At 42.9% G+C, this 20,442-nt stretch overlaps 2 protein-coding genes across 7 annotated transcripts in view; one reads left to right on the top strand and one right to left on the bottom strand.

Annotated features, from left to right (window-relative positions):
• Positions 1 to 20,442, top strand: part of OR11A1 (olfactory receptor family 11 subfamily A member 1) — a 54,680-nt gene that overhangs the window by 12,621 nt on the left and 21,617 nt on the right. Inside the window, exons 3-5 of one of the 6 annotated variants that reach the window (XM_031011802.3) lie at positions 16,361 to 16,484; positions 17,918 to 18,042; positions 19,383 to 19,430. The exons of 3 other annotated variants lie outside the window; for them this stretch is intronic. The gene's annotated coding sequence lies outside the window, so the exon portion shown is untranslated. Of the gene's footprint in view, positions 1 to 16,275; positions 16,485 to 17,917; positions 18,043 to 19,382; positions 19,431 to 19,866; positions 20,120 to 20,442 lie in introns of those variants that run through there. 2 more of the 6 variants (XM_055389867.1, XM_031011803.2) reach the window with 2 other exon arrangements.
• OR10C1 (olfactory receptor family 10 subfamily C member 1) lies at positions 4,762 to 5,700 on the bottom strand. Its single transcript, XM_019030270.2, is given in 1 exon segment — positions 4,762 to 5,700. A coding segment is annotated over 1 exon segment (939 nt).

The following is a 20,442-nucleotide window of genomic DNA, read 5'->3' as shown; positions in this document are numbered from 1 at the left end:
CCCTGTGTAAGATCCCCACCTGCTAGGCTCTCCAAGCCCTCCCTAGGGCACTGATTTGTGAATCCCAGAGAGCTCAGCGGGGAGCAGAAAGGCAGGGGGACCATGCTGCCACAGGAGGAGCTGATGCAGGGAAGCAGTGAGCATAGACTGTGGGAGTGAGCTCTGGTTGGGAGGTTGCTCCAAGCCCTGTGAAGAGACTGGCCTGGGATGCATAGAGATGGCTTTCCTTGTGAGCAGGTGAGTCTTCCTCTGAGGTCTTTTTTGTTCTTTCTCTTTTCTCTGCTCAGTTCTTCAGCCTGCCTCTGTTTCTTCTTTCTCTCCTTCTCCCTTCCCTTCCATCTGACTTCTACCCTCCCTCCCTGATACCACAGTCACTTCTTACTTCAGTTCTGCAAAACTAAAGAATGAGGATACTGGCCAGGCACAGTGGCTCATGCCTGTAATCCCAGCTCTTTGGGAGGCCAAGGCAGGTGGATCATGAGGTCAGAAGTTCGAGACCAGCCTGGCCAACATGGTGAAACCCTGTCTCTACTAAAAATACATAAATTAGCTGGGCATGGTGGTAGGCTCCTGTAATCCCAGCTACTCAGGAGGCTGAGGCAGGAGAATTGCTTGAAACCAGAAGGCAGAGGTTGCAGTGAGCTGAGATCGTGCCACTGCACTCTAGCCTGGGCAACAAGAGTAAAATCCTGTCAAAAATAAGAAAGAAAGAATGAGGATACTTCTGGTAGCAGATACCATCAGGAGCTGGGGTGCACTATAGTGAGTGGGTCCCATGGGATTAGGGAAGTTGAGGAAGGGAGTGTCAGGGGAGAAAGGTTGGTAGGAGGAAATATTAGGGACAGAGCAGTGGGATTTCAAGAAGCAGGTCAAGGCTTGCTCAGGGGCAACGGCAGGTGTGAGTAAGGGAGATGTGAGGTTCAGGAAGGTAGAATACAGTGGGGGAAGACTCAATATGGGGATCACTGATGGACTCTCCCTAGCTTTTGAGTGGTGTTTGTCTTGAAAACCAATGACTGTGCTTATATTGCCCAGGATTAATGTAGTTCAAGGTCCCTTGGTAGCTATGGTGGAGAAAGAGCATTTGCTGCAATCTTCCTTCTGGTTCTTTGTGAGAGTATCAGCTATAAGAAGCATATAGTCCTTGGGACAAATAAGCACAGAATAGTGGATCTGGAACTCAATCCAGAGCTCATTTGATTTAGCTTTTATGTTTATTGATGATGAAATTGAAAACCAAAAAGATGATGCAAAGAGTTTGCTATAGGTCATGTAAAGTTTTAGTAACGGAGTAGAGATCACAACCCATGTCTTCAATCTTTACCAAGGTATATTAGTCTGTTTTCACACTGCTGATAAAGACTTACCCAAGGCTGGGCAATTTACAAAACAAAGAGGTTTATTGGACTTACAGTTCCAAATGGCTGGGGAGGCCTCACAATCATGGTGGAAGGCAAGGAGGAGCAAGTCACATCTTACATGGATAGTAGCAGGAAAAATGAGAGCTTGTGTAGGGCAGCTCCCATTTCTAAAACCATCAGATCATGTGAGACCCATTCACTATCACAAGAACAGCACAGGAAACACCCACCCCCATAATTCAATCATCTCTCACCAGGTCCCTCCCACAACACATGGGAATTATGGGAGCTACAAGATGAGATTTGGGTGGGGACATAGAGCCAAACCATATCATCAGGGATTTTCCATTCAATACTTTCCCGTCTATTTTTTTTTTTATTACTGATTGATGGCTCTAAGTCTTGCTCCAGAAAGACTAATGTGCTGGGTTACATAAATGTGCAGAAAATAAGGATGAGAGAGACTGGACAAAGAAAAAGGTAGAATAGAACAACAACAACAACAACAGCAGGTGAGACCAGAAACTAGATATCTCAAAAATATATTGTGAGGAATTGCACATTTCCTGGAGATGAGTTACAAATTCAGGTGGAAACTTGCTAGCTGTCATGTTAAGAGGAAAAGTGATTACTTAATTTCTTAAAAAATTAAACATACACTTCCCATGTGATGCAGCCATTTCACATCTATGTATTTACCCCAGAGAAATGAAAGCATACAAAGACTTTGTACACAAAAGTTCATGGAACCTTCATTCTATGAACCAAAAACTGGAAACAACCTGAACTTCCTTTAGCAGGTGAATGAATAAACAAATTGTGAAAACAACCCAAATTTCCTTCAGCAGGTGAATGGATGAACAAATTATGTCATATCTATACAATGGAGTATCACTCAGAAATGAAAAGGAATGACTGCTGTACACACCACAACATGGCCAAATCTCCAAATATAAGTCAGACTAAAAAGAGTACATATTTTATAATTTCTTTTATATAAAACTCTGAAAAAAGAAAAATATAGTGCTGGGAAGCAGATCAGAGGTTGCTTGGGAATGAGGAGTGCAGGGAGGGGTGAAAGAGAGAGATTACAATGGAGTGTGAGGGAGCATGGGGGCTGGATATGTTCATTTCGTGATTGCGCCTATAATGTCATGGTGCATACATGGGTCAAAACTTATCAAATTGCACACTTAAACATGTACAATTTCTCATATGCCAATTGTACTTCCATAAAACTGTGAGGAAAAGTTATTGCTTATATGACAGGAAAAATACAGTGATTCCTATCACTGAGATATGAGAAAAATGATCCCTCCGAGAGTTTCATAATGTTTCTTCTTGTAATCTTTCTCAACGTAAACCAATGGCTTAATGCCAAAACACTGTTTAGCAAGACCAGTTCTAGGAAAGATGAGTTGATGGAGATGTGTAGGAAGTGGAAATATTTCAGCATTTTAAATGTGTAGCTCTGTGCTCATCTGCTTTAGCCTGGGGATAAGATTTAGATTTTAAATTATCAGAGGAAAAGCTGTTTTAACAATCCTTTAGGCAACCCTTCTTAAATGCTGTTCCTCGCTATTGAAGTTTTGTTCAATTGAAGAGCAGTAGTTGTGAGGTTTTCCACATTGATAAAATGAGTTTGAGGAAGGCCACACAACCCCTTTTGGGGGGTGGGGACAGGGAGTAACACCTTTGTCTTTTCGCTTTACATTTTGAGTGTTTTCTTACTTTGCAAACTGTTCTCTGATAGTTTCATGAGAATCAGTGCTTTCTTAACAGGACAGCAAGTGCTCTCTGGACAGAATCACCACCCTGTACATACTTGATATTCTCCACAGTGCCAAAGAGCAATAGGCACATAGAAAGTTTGCAATAAATACTGGTGCATTTGAATAAAGTGTTGGAATGATACAAAGTATGTAGATTGCACTTTTAATTATTAATAAATACTTGCCTCTTGGAGATGGCTGTTTTTGATTCACCCTCTCAGCTTATTCCATTTATTTGTTCTGCAGTTCACTGACTCTCCTGCATGTCATAGCCCTTATATTTGCTCTTCCATGTCTTGGTAGTTTTTGGCTCATATCTGTGCTGGGTAGCAATTTCTGTTAACAGTGATGTATAGAGCCTCTTCTTCCACCTTCCTCTGGGTCTCTTGTGGGTTCCAATGCCACTGATATTTCAAAAATACCCTTCTCTTCCCAGCAAAGTCACCCCATGTGAGCCAAACATTAGCCTTTGCGCTGACCTGTCTGACTTGCCAACAAAAACATCTATCAAGATACTATTTTGTGCCAGATATTAAGCTTGATTGTTTGCAAGTCTACAAATCCTCACAAAAACCCAATGAATTAGACTCTGTTGTTACCACAGCTTTATAGATAAGAAAATTAAGGCTCACATAAAAACAAAACAGAACAAAACAAAAAACAAACAGATTATGTCCTTTGCAGCAACATGGATGGAACTGGGGGTCATTATTCTAAGCAAACTAACACAGGAACAGAAAACCAAATACCATATGTTCTCACTTAAAAGTGGGAGCTAAACACTGAGTACACATGAACACAAAGAAAGGAACAACAGATACCAAGACATAATTAAGGGTGGAGAATAGAAGAAGGGTGAGGATCAATAAACTGCTTATCAGGTACTATGCTTATTACCTGGGTGACTAAATAATCACTGTGAGGTGAAATTTACCTATATAACAAACCTGCACATGTACCCTTGAATCTAAAATAAAAGTTAAAAAAATTAAGGCTCAGAGAGATTATATCATTCACCTGTGATCACTTAGCTAACTAGCTGGAAAAAATAAGACTTCACTTTTAGTCTGTCTGACATCAAAATCTGTTCTCTTAACCTCTGTGGCATGTGAATTTCCATAAGAACTTACCTTCATTGAAACTTTTGTGGCCACTCCTTACTTCTTGAGGAATCTGTCTTTAGCTGGTAGTAGATTTAATTAGGTATAATTATGTTTGCTAAGGTACTAAACAGTAGTATCACCCAAGAAACAAATGCCTTACCTAGGACGTACAAATGTCAAATGACTTTAAGGATCATTGTTGTGGCTGAAAATTTTATTACCTTGCTAGTCTGATAAGGATAATATTTTGTAACTTTATCCCTGGTTGTCAACTTGCTCTGCTTCTGAAATTGATCCTCCATCCTCGGTTTCTTGTTTCTTGCAACAGAAAGCAGAATAGAATATGTATGTGTTGTGAGGGTCTGAGGAGAGCATTTGACTACGGTAGCTTTTCAAAGATAAGTTTGTCTTTCTGACAGGCTGGCCCTCTCCTAGTGTGAAGAAAGACCTTAAGGGAGACCCTTTGATCCTTAGGTATTTGGGACTGACTCAGAGCACTGCACAGAAGTCACTATCGCCCCCTTTTCAAATCTCCATAGGCACCGTTTTCTGGATGGTTCTCTTTAGGGCAGCTTTGACCTCTGTGTTCCGCAGGCTGTAGATGATGGGGTTGAGGATGGGGGTGACCATAGCATAGAAGAGGGACACCAGAGGGTCAGTGGCCGGATCGTAGCTGGCCTTAGGGCGAATATAGATAAAGATGGCGGTGCCATAGAAGAGGGAGACCACGATCAGGTGGGAGGAGCAGGTGGAGAAGGCCTTGCGGAGGCCCGCAACAGATGGGATCCGGAAGATGGTAACGAGGATACGCCCGTAGGAGCCCAGGATGAGGCCAAAGGGACAGAGGATGAGGAGGGCTGCTGCCATGATAATCTGCAGTTCATTAAGCGAGGTGTCTCCATATACCAGCTACAGGACAGGCTGGATCTCACAGAAGAACTGCACGATGGCATTTGGGGCTGCAGAGGGCAAAAAGAAGATGAAAGAGGTATGGCCCAGCCCCACCAGCACCCCACAGGCCCACGCCGACCCAGCTAGCTGTAGACACACCCGGTGGCTCAGCAGCAGTGAGTAGCGGAGGGGTTCACAGATGGCTGCATAGCGGTCATAGGCCATGGCTGCCAGGAGGCAGCACTCCGTGGCGCCAAAGAAGAGGAAGAAGAACATCTGGAGAGCACATCCAGAGCGAGAGATGTGGCGCTGGCCAGTAAGGAGGTGGTGAAGTAGCAGGGGGACCGTGACAGACGTATAGCCAATCTCCAAGGCCGAGAGGGTGCGCAGGAAGAAGTGCATAGGGGACTGGAGGGCAGCATCAGTGGAGACCAGCACCACAATGAGGAAATTGCCTGCCACGGTCAGCAGGTAGATAGTGAGAAAGACAGAGAAGAGCAAGCCCTGGAGGTTGGCCAGGTGGGAGAAGCTGAGAAGAAGAAACTCAGTCACCATGGAGGTGTTTGCACTCATCCTGCCTGCATACCTTTGACTGGAAGACAAAAGAAATGGCAAGGAAAAATCACAACTATGGAATCGTGAAATGGGCAAAGATGACCTCTCTCTGCATCTGATCGCAGCACTAGATCTCCCTTTCTATTAGAATATCATGGACTTTGAAATTAGGCAGCCTTGCCTGGAGTCCATATTCCACCCTTGCTCACTCTTGGGATCCTGGATGAGTATTTGTCTCTCTGAGCCTGAATCCCTGACTTCATCTCTTCCTGATAGTGCCTATCATTCTAAAGAACATGTTAAACTGTCTTTCCAGTTTTACCTGGGCTGAAGATTAAGTCAGTCTAGCTCCCTTTTCACTCTTTTCTGATTTTCCAATTCTTCCTGCAGGGCTGGAGACAGAATTTTCCCTCATAGCAGATCTTTTTCTCCATCAACTTGTCTCCTGTCTGATAAGAGGTGACCTCTCTTATCACCTCTTGCCCTCTAGTTTTCTTTTTTCCAGCTCTTTCTTTAGTTACCAGATTCACTTAGTCTTTCTTCTTTTTCTATCATTTTACCATAAATTTCACAGTGTTCAAGGAGGAGAAAAAAAATGAGAAAGATCCTCTCTTTTTAAGCTCCTATAGCATTAAACAGTTCAACTATTTACAGGGGTGAGCATTTCTCTAGTTTTAAAACATGCTCAGGCAAAAGATGACAAGAACTTCCTTAATTGCTTATTTCTGCATCTTACAGACTTTCAAACTTAGTCCTCTTACATTGTAAACATGAAAATCCCCAAACTACACACATAAACTCCACAAATTCACACACTGTCAAATTATATTTCAAAATACAGGCACAGAAGAATAGCCTAATATTCCCAGATGCCAGATTTATCTAAAGTTGCAAATCATGTATTCTATTGGCATTATTACAGATAACAGTAAAAGTCAAAATACACTGAACATAAAACTATAAACACCCAAAGATACACTTGAATATATACATAAATTCAATATTCCAGCCATATTCAAGGTTGTGTATTAGAAATACAAGTCCACACACTGATATCCTTTTGTAGTTGAAGAGCCCTTGGTTCATTCTCCTCTGGGGGCTCTTTCAGTGTTTTCCAGAAGATATTATCTCCAAAGTGTCTTTCTATTTTCTATTTGGAGAAATAACCAGTGAAGGCAGATGGCATTTGTGACTTGCTTATCTTCTTTTTTATCTACATAGTGGATTCCTCTTGAGGAAGCCTCTCTTAGGTTTGTTGTCTCTCTTTAAGCTCTCTGAGGATCTGAGTCTCCAAGCATTCTTGGCTTTCCAATGGGGAGAATGCTTCACAAAACCAATTAATCTGTTATTTTGAATCTGTTTCTTAGATTGCAAGAAATACAGAATGACCTGTTAAGAACATTTCAAAGAATATATCCAGACCTATTGGTTTCTCTTAGTTCTCCCATATCTCTGGTTCAACCATTTTAATTTTCTTCTTTTTTCTCATGATTTTTTCCCATCACTGTAGATGTTCTAGTACATCTGCAAAAAGTAATAATGCAATTTTACCCTTCTTATTTATATTGATATAATCCAGTAATCAATTTATTTGATAACTATTTATAGGGTCCCTTGCAGGTTTTATTGATTCTACAGGTAACTAATAATATAAAAGAGAAATAAACATGTTTTGACCTAATTGAGCTGCTAAATGTCATTTTCTTATACAATTGTCACTAATTTTTCTTGCTTTGATTTCTTTTTCATTTATTATACAAACCTTTCTTTGCATTTTTATCGTTGGTATCTATTATTTGATTTGTTTCTTCTGTGTTTTTATAAATTTTCATAGATGTGATAAAAGCTGTGTGTCAGATAGAATGTTTTCAAGACATACCAACCATTATAACAAGCCCCAGCTCCAACGGGTTTAAGTAATAAATTTACTTATTAATTTATATAACTAGAAGTTCAGGGTTTACATATACTGGATTTCATACTTAGTTTTCTTCTGACTCCTTTATATTTTATCCTTTCATTTATTTATTAGATTTGGCTGAAAGTAATGGAAATGCCAATGGCTCGAAGAGAATGAAAATTTCTCTCTCACTTAAATGTCTAAAGATTTGTAGTTCAGGGAAATATGGCTGCTCTGATCCAGAATTCCTCAGGAATCTGTTTTCTCTCAGCTCATCAGTCATCTACTCCCAGAGTGTAGCCCTGTTATGGCTGAAGATGATGCCATTAATGTTACAGGGAACAGAATGGAGTAGAATAATTTGGATTGCTATTTGCCCACTCTTAGTGTAACCTATGTAGTATTATTGCTAAAAATGTTTAATTGGAGTATAAGAAAACAGTCAGACAAATCCATATTGTGGCATATTCTATAGACAACTGACACAAACTCTTAAAAAATATCGATGTCTTTAAAGACAAAGCAAAGATGGGAGATGACATCGTTCCAGATTGAAGAAGACCAAAAGGCATGGGAATAAAATGTCATTCATGATTTTTGACTGGATCCTACATCATCAACAAAACAAAATAAAAACAACTATAAAAGAGATTTGGAACAAGTGGGAAAGTTGAATATGGGTTTTATATTATTGGTTCAATGTTAATTCCCTTGGGTGTAATAATAGTATTGTGGTTATGCTGGAGAATATTCTTGTCATTAGAAAGATGCAGAATGGCTGCATAGTATTCCATGGTGTGTATGTGTCACATTTTCTTAATCCAGTCTATCATTGTTGGACATTTGGGTTGGTTCCAAGTCTTTGCTATTGTGAATAGTGCCACAATAAACATACATGTGCATGTGTCTTTATAGCAGCATGATTTATAATCCTTTGGGTATATACCCAGTAATGGGATTGCTGGGTCAAATGGTATTTCTAGTTCCAGATCCCTGAGGAATCGCCACACTGACTTCCACAATGGTTGAACTAGTTTACAGTCCCACCAACAGCGTAAAAGTGTTCCTATTTCTCCACATCCTCTCCAGCACCTGTCGTTTCCTGACTTTTTAATGATCGGCATTCTAACTGGTGTGAGATGGTATCTCATTGTGCTGGCGCTTTTCGAAAGCAGCCGCTGCAGCCGCCCAACGCCAAGAACGCTTCGCGAGCAGCGCCATCTTGAGCGAGGAACGAGCAATCGAGAGAAGAGGATTGCGGGCCACTGGCCGACTGAATTCCGTATTTTATCTTTTCTTATTGCATTTTCAGAACTGAAGATACAGCTGACAGAGCACTGAACTAGGCCAAGGTTTTAATCCTGGCTCTATGACTAACCTATTCTATAACTTTGTACAATTCACTTCATTTTAATGAGACTCATATTTCTCATCGTTAAAATGCAGACATAGCTGATTCTTATTATTCACTGCAGTTGCATTCTATAAAGTTGCCTTGAACGCTGTAGGAGCAAATACTAAATCCTTCCTTGCTTTAGGGGAGATGCAGGGTTAGATTCCTATGAGTTTTTGGTCACATTTTTGTCACCTGATCAATAACCTTATTGTAAGTGTGTTTCTGTTTAAACACATCTTATATAATATATATCGTTGATCATTAACGTTGAACCCACAGCCAACAGCCCTATAACACATGCCTGAACAGAGCTTATCTAGCAAATGCATTTTCTCCGTAAGATCCATTGCAACCTTTTTGTGCTCAGGAGCATGGGACAGCACTTCAGCGCTACATTTGGGGCTATTTTGAATTATGAAATCACCAAAAAACAAACAAAAAATGTGAAAAATATGGCATTCAGCAAATCAGGAAATCATGAAAAGGACACTTGTTTACAGTATAATAGCTGAAACAAGAGGACAGAGCGTTTCCTTGTTCAGCATCAGGTGGGGATGCATACAGTGTGTCTCAAACTTTTTGTCACTGTGTTCATGCACTTGTCCATGAACGACTGCGAAGGTGCTGTGAGTATTGAGCTAGGGGTTAAAAATAGATGTTAGGGAGCAGGTGACTTTGCAAATACTGAATCCACAAATAATGAAGGTCAACTCTATTGCTAGTCATGTCTACTGGTGGAAACTTTGGAACTTTCTTTTCTTTTTTTTTTTTTTTTTTTTTAATTTATTTATTTATTTTTATTGATCATTCTTGGGTGTTTCTCGCAGAGGGGGATTTGGCAGGGTTACAGGACAATAGTGGAGGGAAGGTCGGCAGATAAGCAAGTGAACAAAGTTCTCTGGTTTTCCTAGGCAGAGGACCCTGCGGCCTTCCGCAGTGTTTGTGTCCCTGGGTACTTGAGATTAGGGAGTGGTGATGGCTCTTAACGAGCATGCTGCCTTCAAGCATCTGTTTAACAAAGCACATCTTGCACCGCCCTTAATCCATTCAACCCTGAGTGGATACAGCACATGTTTCAGAGAGCACAGGGTTGGGGGTAGGGTCACAGATCAACAGGATCCCAAGGCAGAAGAATTTTTTCTTAGTACAGAACAAAATGAAAAGTCTCCCGTGTACCTCTTTCCACACAGACACGGCAACCATCCAATTTCTCAATCTTTTCCCCACCTTTCCCCCCTTTCCATTCCACAAAACCGCCATTGTCATCATGACCCGTTCTCAATGAGCTGTTGGGTACACCTCCAAGACGGGGTGGTGGCCGGGCAGAGGGGCTCCTCACTTCCCAGTAGGGGCGGCCGGGCAGAGGTGCCCCTCACCTCCCGGACGGGGCGGCTGGCCGGGCAGGGGGCTGACCACCCCCACCTCCCTCCCGGACGGAGCGGCTGGCCGGGCAGAGGGGCTCCTCACTTCCCAGTAGGGGCGGCCGGGCAGAGGCGCCCCTCACCTCCCGGACGGGGCGGCTGGCCAGGCGGGGGGCTAACCCCCCACCTCCCTCCCGGACGGGGCGGCTGGCCGGGCGGGGGGCTGACCCCCCCACCTCCCTCCCGGACGGGGCGGCTGGCCGGGCGGGGGGCTCCTCACTTCCCAGTAGGGGCGGCCGGGCAGAGGTGCCCCTCACCTCCCGGACGGGGCGGCTGGCCAGGTGGGGGGCTAACCCCCACCTCCCTCCTGGACAGGGCGGCAGGCTGGGCGGTGGGCTAACCCTCCCACCTCCCTCCTGGACGGGGCGGCTGGCCGGACGGGGCGGCTGGCCGGGCGGGGGGCTGACCCCCCCACCTCCCTCCCGGACGGGGCGGCTGGCCGGGCGGGGGGCTGACCCCCCCACCTCCCTCCCGGACGGAGCGGCTGGCCGGGCAGAGGGGCTCCTCACTTCCCAGTAGGGGCTGCCGGGCAGAGGCGCCCCTCACCTCCCGGACGGGGCGGCTGGCCAGGTGGGGGGCTAACCCTCCACCTCCCTCCCGGACGGGGCGGCTGGCCAGGTGGGGGGCTAACCCCCCCACCTCCCTCCCGGACGGGGCGGCTGGCGGGGTGGGGGGCTGACCCCCCCACCTCCCTCCCGGACGGAGCGGCTGGCCGATCAGAGGGGCTCCTCACTTCCCAGTAGGGGTGGCCGGGCAGAGGCGCCCCTCACCTCTCGGACCGGGTGGCCGGCCAGGCGGGGGTCCGAACCCCCACCTCCCTCCTGGACAGGGCGGCAGGCTGGGCGGTGGGCTAACCCCCCCACCTCCCTCCCGGACGGGGCGGCTGGCCGGGCGGCGGGCTGGCCCCCCCACCTCCCTCCCGGACGGGGCGGCTGGCCGGGCGGGGGGCTGACCCCCCCACCTCCCTCCCGGACGAGGTGGCTGCCGGGCGGAGATGCTCCTCACTTCCCAGACGGGGTGGCTGCCGGGCGGAGGGGCTCCTCACTTCTCGGGCGGGGCGGCTGCCGGGCGGAGGGGCTCCTCACTTCTCAGACAGGGCGGTTGCCAGGCAGAGGGTCTCTTCACTTCTCAGACGGGGCGGCCGGGCAGAGACGCTCCTCACATCCTGGACAGGGCGGCAGGGCAGAGGTGCTCCCCACATCTCAGATGATGGGCGGCCGGGCAGAGCCGCTCCTCACTTCCCAGATGTGATGGCGGCCGGGAAGAGGCGCTCCTTGTTTCCTAGATGGGATGGCGGCCGGGCAGAGAGGCTCCTCACTTTCCAGACTGGGCAGCCAGGCAGAGGGGCTCCTCACTTTCCAGACTGGGCAGCCAGGCAGAGGGGCTCCTCACATCCCGGACGATGGGCGGCCAGGCGGAGACGCTCCTCACTTCCCAGATGGGGCGGCAGCCGGGCAGAGGCTGCAATCTCGGCACTTTGGGAGGCCAAGGCAGGCGGCTGGGAGGTGGTTGTAGCGGGCCGAGATCACGCCACTGCACTCCAGTCTGGGCACCATTGAGCACTGAGTTAACCAGACTCTGTCTGCAATCCCGGCACCTCGGGAGGCCGAGGCTGGCAGATCACTCGCGGTCAGGAGCTGGAGACCAGCCCGGCCAACGCAGCGAAACCCCGTCTCCACCAAAAAAATACGAAAACCAGTCAGGCGGGGCGGCGCGCGCCTGCAATCGCAGGCACTCGGCAGGCTGAGGCAGGAGAATCAGGCAGGGAGGTTGCAGTGAGCTGAGATGGCAGCAGTACCGTCCAGCTTCGGCTCGGCATCAGAGGGAGACCGTGGAAAGAGGGGAGAGGGGAGAGGGGAGAGGGGAGAGGGGAGAGGGGAGAGGGGAGAGGGGAGAGGGGAGAGGGGAGAGGGGAGAGGGGAGAGGGGAGAGGGAGCACATCTTCCTTTTAATAAAAAACGGAACTTTCTTTTCAACCGGACATTGTGTTAATATATTTTTAGAAGGCCAGGGATTATGAATCAAGTGACCATTTTTATTTTTTCATTCATGCATTCATGCATTGCTACTTATTCACTAATCATTTATGACACAGCTAAAATATTCTTGGGATACAAAGATGAATAGGATACACCATCTGCCCTGGATAATATTTACTTCTAATTCGTAGTCTAGTGAAGAAGAAATCTAAATGGTAAGACTATGTAAATCTCTAACAAAAACCACAAAGAGCTATAATTTGTTTTTGTAAAATCCTGCTGGGTTGAATACTATCTCTTTTGTATTAAAATATATTGTTAATCCTCAAGAAGTTTTCAAAGATAAGAGATCGAACAATATTTTGGGTTAGGTCCACGATGTACTGTTATTAAAGTTTCTATGGATTCAGATTGCCTTGGATGCCTAGGCTGGAGGCTAAGGAACAAATAATCAGAAAACATCACTGAGCTCGAGCTTATGAAATATTTTAGTAACATGGGAGACTCATGGAAATGTTTGGTTTCTTTTCCAACTGGAATTACTGATACAAAATAGGATATACATGTGACCAAAGCCAAACAACATAAATGGTTGTCAAACTTGAGCTTGAAGTTAGCCCCCCTGAAGCATCCCATAGTCACTTCTGAGAGTTTGCAAGATGCGTTCAGGAATGTCTCCTCTGGTCCTTCCTCTCTTGTGTCTTTTCTGTGCCTTCAAGCTGCTGCTCTGTGAGAGCTGACTGACTCTTTTTATTTTGTCATCCTTTGCAGTGGTTGACATTGCTTTCTCCACCCTGGCTGTGGGAACAGCAACCACTGTCCCCTGTACCTGCTTTTTCTAAGCAAGGCCACAGGCCCTCTTAGAATTCTCCTAGTACAACATATATCAAGTTGTAGCTTATAGAATAATTTACTGTAGTTCTAACTTAGTGGAAAGTAAATGTAGTGCAGAGAATTATATGCTGTTATACTGATCCACACACACTTGAATTCCACTAGGTAATTTATGTGGCCAAGGGTATATTTCATTTCATTTGGAACTACTTATAATCTTTTCACATCTTGCAGTTTAGGCCAAATTGACCCCAGGACACAAAGGAAGGTAGAAATGTATTTTTCATGCTAATATAGCACCTACTTTTGGAGACTCCATTTATACCCCAGGACTAACCTCTCACCAGGGTAATTAACAATACAAACATCTACTCCCCACAGATCCTTGTCTTTATCCATGAGACTGTGGTCTGAACTGATGACCTTAAAAAGTCCATAAAATGTATTTTGACAAAAAGTTTGCTAAAATATCTCTAAAAATTAAGACTAGTCAGACTTTCCCATCTTAAACTTGAATTATCTCTGAAGTTGTGTTTCTCTATCAAACCAAATTTAACAGTATACTGAAAGGATCTTTCACCACGATCAAGTGAGATTTAGCTCTGAGATGCAAGGATGGTTCAACACACAAATCAATAAATGTGATACATAACATTAACAGAATTAAGGATAAAACCATATGATCATATAAACAGAACATGAAATAGTGGAAGAAAAGTCTTTTTAATAAATGATGTTGGAAAAACTGAATATCCACATGCAGAAGAATGAAATTGGATCCTTATGACACTCAATATATGAGAATTAACTCAAAATGGATTAATGACTTAAACATATGACTGCAAACTGTAAAACTATTAGAAGAAAATATAGGAGAAAAGTCCCATGACATTGGTATGGGCAAGATTTCTTGTATATGATCCTCAAATCACAGACAGCAAAACCAAAAGTAAACAAATGGGATTGCATCAAATTAAAACATTTCTCCGCAGCAAAGGAAACAATAGAGTGAAAAGACAACCCACAGGTTGAGAGAAAATATTTGTAAATGATACATGTAAGTGGCTAAAATTCAAGCTATATAAGGAACTTAAACAAATCAATAACAAGGAAACAAATAACTCAATTTTAAAATGAGCTAAGCACCTGAATAGACATTTCTCAAAAGAAGACATACAAATGACAAACAGGTACAAGAAAAAATGCTCAACATCACTAGTCATCAGGGAAATACAAATTAAATTCACAATAAGATATCACCTCACACTTGTTAGAATACGTACTACAGAAAAGATAAGAGATAAATGTTGATGAAAATGTGGAAAAGGAGAACTCATACACTTTTGGTGGAAGCGTAAATTAGTACAGTCATTAAATACACTGTGGAGGTTTCTGAAAAATTCTGAAAAAATAAAAATAGAACCGTTGTATGACCCAGCAATCCCTTGTCTGTGTATATATTCAAAGGAAATAAGAAGAGAGATCTACACTTTCATGTTCATTGTAGTATTATTCACAATAGCCAAGATGTGGAATAAACCTAAGCATCCATCAGCAGATGAATGGATAGAGAAAATGTGGTATATATGCATAGTGGAATACTATTCAGCCTTAAAGAAGAAGGAAATTCTGTTGTTTGCAACAACATGGATGAATCTGGAGGACCTTATGTTAAGTGAAATAAGTCAGGCACAGAAAGACAAATACCTCATGGTCTCCCTTCTACATGAAATCTACAAAGTCAAACTCATAGAAACAGAGAATAGAGTGGTGGTTACCAGGGGCTGGAAGAAAGGGAGAAAATTGAGAAGATATTGGCCAAAGTTTACAAAAATTACAGTTAGACAAGAGAGATAATTCAAGAGATCTATTATATGAAAGGGTGACTATAATTAATGAATTGTATATGTGAAAATTGCTAAAAGAGTAGATCTGAGTGTTCTCATCACAAAAACATGATAAGTATGTGAGGTAATGGTTCATGTAAATTAGCTTGATTTTGTCATTCCGTAATGTATACATATGTCAAAACATCATGTTATACATCATAAATATATACAATTTTAATTTGTCAATTAAAAATCATAATAATGTAGGCTAACTAAAAAATGCTACATTTTTCCAAAAGTTTTCTTTTCAAGACACATATACTTACCTTTTAGCATATGCTGCTGTTTGATGAAAAAAATAAACGATTAAGAGAACCCCTCCTGCTGCCAAGAAAAAATAGGGTGGCATTTACTGTGAACTACAGACAGTAGACAAAGTAGTTCAGAGAAAAAGTGTTCTCGGTTGGTCAGGGAGAAAGTGGAGCTGAAGTTAGGGTCTGAGTTTGATAAATGACACAGAAGTGCCTTCAACACACTCTTAGGGATGAGAAATAAATATATCAGCCTGATTTCTGTGGAAGCTTCAAAAAAGGGAGTAGTGGCAGACAAAGTTGTTGGGCAGTAATTTGGTCAGGAAGGATATTGAAACGCTACATAACCATTTGAACGTCATTTTGTAACATCATGCCACCTTCCTTCTCCTTAAATCAGGCTCAGCATTGGCAAGATTTTGATGATCTATATAAAACACCCCTACTAAGGGTGGTACCTATTGAAACAATTGCCTGGGATGGTAAGAGGGCAATTTGGAGGCTGTAGATTGGAGAATGAAAGTTGAGGGCAGGCTCCTGGGAGGACCACTGTTGGTAATGGGGAATTTAGGGATGCTGCAGAGAAATCAGAATTTTCTGGTGAGTTATGGAGACTAGGAATTGGGGCTTTAGATGTTGGGTGAAATGGAGAGCATTTGTCCCCAAGGGGATGGAAAGGTGGGCTCCATTTGGCTCTTTTGGTTTCTGCTCTGTTTATGGTCAAGCCAACAGTTCAGGAAACCGCCTTTGAAAAAATACAATTTCCTCAGGGGCCTGCTATGTCTTGCTCATTTCAGGCTGCTCTCCAGTAAATCTGTAATTGGTTCTCAGGGGCCTCTCCCTTTGTGGCAATTGCCTGCCCTCCCATGTGATAGAGGGAAAGGACTGCGATGAAAGGACAGAATAGCCTGAGAGCTAGAAAAGGGGATGGAGGGTAGAAGAGAAAATGGCTCAGGAGTGGAGGGTAACAAGGGTGACATTTGTCATCAATGTTCTACGTTACTTCAGGTTGAGCTCAAGCAGGGAGGGAGCTGAAGGTAGGAAATTCCAACATTCTGAAGTCTTCAGCAAATCTTAGCAGATCATCTCCTCCTCACAGTCCTGTCTTTAGAGAACAGGGTCGCTATTTCGGGTACGTTTATTTTTGTATAATTCTTTACAGCTTAGTTCACAGATTCTTTAAAAAAGTTAAATGGCTGGTTTTTATAGCTGTTTATCCTGTAATCACTAGCAACTTTCAATTAACCCAGAGAGTCAAAAAGTCTTTTATTAAAAATCATTTCAAGAAGTCCCGCAGTATTTCTCTAGAATACCAGTGCTGCTCTTTTCTCCATTGGATGCCTTTAAAAGTTGATTTCTAATCTTTCTGGGTGCATACTGACTTATTTTTTTAATTCTCTCTTCTCTTTTGGAGATGAGGAACAGTAGATATTCATGCTCCCCAAGCTTCAGTTGATATATTACAGAGTAGGAAGAAGCGAGACACCCTCATACTAATGTTTTCATGGTGGAAAGTTTTCCTCCTGCTATCCCATGGCTTGACAAAACTGGGATATGCTTAAAATTATACTGTTTTCTTTTAAAACCTTTTAAGTATATTTTAATGTTTTATTATGGAGTAATTACTGAAGAGACTTGAGGAGAATTAACAGATTAAAAAAATCAAACTGAATTAACTTTTTGGTTTTCTGCTTACAAACATGTTTGTTTAGCAGACATTTCAAAATATGAGAATAAATTTTTTTCTAATACCTAAAGATGAATTAAAATGTACAGTTTTGTATATATTTTTTAAAATATTTTTTCCTGGAATATTCTTTGAATTGCTAGTTTTAATTAAGGACTTTATGCTATCTCAGAGTCTGGGTTGAATGAGGGTTATGGTTTTTACTTAGAATTGAGTGTGTGACTGATTGTTCGTTAGGCAACAAACAGGCATTTTGCACTATTCTCACTTCTCTACCAGTTAGTATGGTGAAATTCATGTTGATTTCAAACTCTTCCTGCAGTTTTTTGAGTTTTCCAATTCCAAATTCAGCTCTATTCCTTGGAGTTTTCAACTCTAAATTCATCAACTTCCTCTATTCCCTGATTCCCCTCTGTCTTTAAGGGAATAACAGCCTCTCATATATCCCACTGTTTCTGTGTTTTTCCCATTTCTTTTCTTTTCATATCTACTTTTACAGATTTAGGGGTACAAGTGCAGTTTTGTTACATGAATATATTGTGTAGCGATTGAGTCTGGGCTTTTAGTGTAACCATCACACAGATAGTGTGCATTATACCCATTAGGTAATTTCTCATCCCTCACCCCTTCCCACCTCACCTTTCCAAGTCTCCAATGTCTATTATTCTGAATTCTGTGTTCATGTGCACACATTATTTAGCTTCCACTTATAAATGAGAATATGCAATATTTGACTTTCTGTTTCTGAGATATTTCACTTAAAATAATAGCCTCCAGCTCCAATGATAGTCTTGATTTCCAGGGGAGGTAGTGGTCATGAGCTATTTATTATTAGAGGTATTCTTGCCTGATTTACATGCTCACCTCTCTCCTGGCAGGAATCCTATAGAAAGACTCCAAGCCTCAGAATGAGTTTGGACCAGATAAAATAATCTAGAGTTAAAGATGGCCCACATAGGGAGTGCCAGATTCACTCACAAGGAAATGCAGATGGGATCAAAGGGTAAGAGAATAGCTTTAGAGACAGGAGTTGGAGGGCAATAACAGAACCTGTGGAATTTTGTAGTCTATGAAGAACAGAATTCTTCTCTGATCAATTCATATGGGTTTAGGTTAAGGAAGACATGGTGTTAAACATTAAGTATTCATTGAGATTTTATCTTTTTGTAAGACTTCGGTACAGTAGCAGTTATAAAAATTTAAATCCTGTGCTAAATGAACTTTTAGTCTTTTGGAAAAGAGAAAGTGCATACCATAAGATAATTAATGATCAACTCAAGGCAGCATGTATTTGCACATCAGGTATCAGATGAGTGGGGCCATCCCTTCTTTCACTCTTGTTACCTTGGATCTAGCTTCCATAATACTATTTAAATTTAGGTTGAAACATGCCACTGTACTGTTTAAAAGCCTTCAGCTGTGCCTTGCTGCCTATAGAATGAAGCTCTAGTTCCTTCTTGTGACAAGCAAGGGTCCCCAGACTCTGATCCTGGCCCCTTTCTCTCCCTGTCTTCCCCTATTCTTCACCCCAATCCTAATTCTCCTTCAGAATCGAGGGGATTGTTTGAGCTACCCTTGGCTACTTACCCCCTGCTACCTCTTTCTCCTCCTCACATCCAATGTTGTTTCTTGCCTCAATGTGTACTCATGGTTTTCCTTTTATCTAAAATGCCCTCACCTCCATTCTTTCCATTTCCCACTGCAATCACTCATCAGTTCAGCATCACTTCCTCCTAGTACTATTTCTTTCAGGTTGAATTCATTAACTGTCTTTTGGCGTATTGCAATTTTCTGTTGATATGACCATCTGTCACACAAGAGTGTAAGCTCCTTAAGAGTATGGACCAGTTTTGTTTGGCCCACTATCCTCAGAAACAGATGTAATATCTTCTATACACCAGATCCTTAGTACATGATTGGGAGAGAAATAAAGGGCTCTATCAGTCAAGGGGGATTCTTGGTAGAGATAAGTTCTTAAGCTGGGTCTTCGAGGATTTAACGTTAGCAATGAGCAGAGGTATGGAAAATGGGATTCCATTCAAAAGGCGGATTTGGTCTTAGGCAAAACTGCAAAACAGTGTGCCATGAAGGCTCCCAGCACCGTGGTCCCTGAGGCATCCAGTTTTTCACCTCTTAGGAAACTGATGTTCTAGACTGTTTGTATTAAAGATAACTTACATTTTTTGTGATAATAAATATAATGTATGTTTATTAATCCCATATTCTAGAAAGTAACACTGTTAATATTATGTATTTATATTTATTTATATGATATCTGCTTTTTTTCTCTACCTTTCTCAACTGTTTCTAATCATTCCCTGTATTCTCTCTCATTGTCTTCAGTTAATAAACACACATTGCTTTGAATAGCATATGAAAACCTTCCAGCAGGTATGACAGAGCCATTTTCAGATATTTAGAAGTGTCATGCTCAATTACAACTCTTTGCTTTTGCATATGCTTTCCTGCCAGGGATGCCCTGCCTGGTCTGGTTTCCTGTCTTTTGCCTGGCCAACTGTTTTTTTTTTTTTTTTTTTGAGACGGAGTTTCGTTCTATTGCCCAGGCTGGGGTGCAGTGGCGCGATATCGGCTTACTGCAAGCTCCGCCTCCTGAGTTCACGCCATTCTCCTGCCTCCGCATCCCGAGTAGCTGGGACTACAGGCGCCCGCCACCACGCCCGGCTAATTTTTTTTGTATTTTTAGTAGAGACGGAGTTTCACTGTGTTAGTCAGGATGGTCTCGATCTCCTGACCTCGTGATCCACCCGCCTCAGCCTCCCAAAGTGCTGGGATTACAGGCGTGAGCCACCGTGCCCGGCCTCCTGGCCAACTCTTAATTGGCCCTCAAAACTTAGCCTACTTGCTTCTATCTTCAGAAAGCCTTCCCCGACCTTGATCCCACACCTTCTGCCCCACAACCCCAGGCTGGGTTTGGTCCTTCTCTGCTCCCATGGCACCTACTTCCTTCCCTGTTACCATTTACCACATTTTCACTACCAACTCCTGAATGACTTGATGAAACTACTATTTAAGGAAGGCAATAAGTGAAGAATATATAAGAATTATCCAAGGAACAGTTGGTAAGGTATCACTGATTAGGAGATGGGGAATGAAAGGGGCAGTTGAGATAATGAGAAGAATGAAATAGTGAACATGGGAATTAGACAGAATTCTCAGACCACTCATAGAGGAATTGGTTGTGATTGAGAAAGACAGAAGAGTTTGCAGTTGTGCGCCATGTCTGTATATCACACATTTGGAGAATATTATACTGGTGCACAAGAAGGAGGCTATGGCTGACTATACAGATAAGAATGATAGAGTTGATTATGCGAAAGAGGTAGTAGATTGAATTAATGGGGTAAAGGTCTTTGAAAGACTAAAATTATGAGTTTGGATAAAC

The sequence above is a fragment of the Gorilla gorilla genome, chromosome 5 (genome assembly GCF_029281585.2).
Source record: "Gorilla gorilla gorilla isolate KB3781 chromosome 5, NHGRI_mGorGor1-v2.1_pri, whole genome shotgun sequence".
Taxonomy (NCBI): Eukaryota; Metazoa; Chordata; class Mammalia; order Primates; family Hominidae; genus Gorilla; species Gorilla gorilla.
Note: the sequence above shows the minus strand (reverse complement) of the source record. Positions and strands in the feature narration are given on the sequence as shown.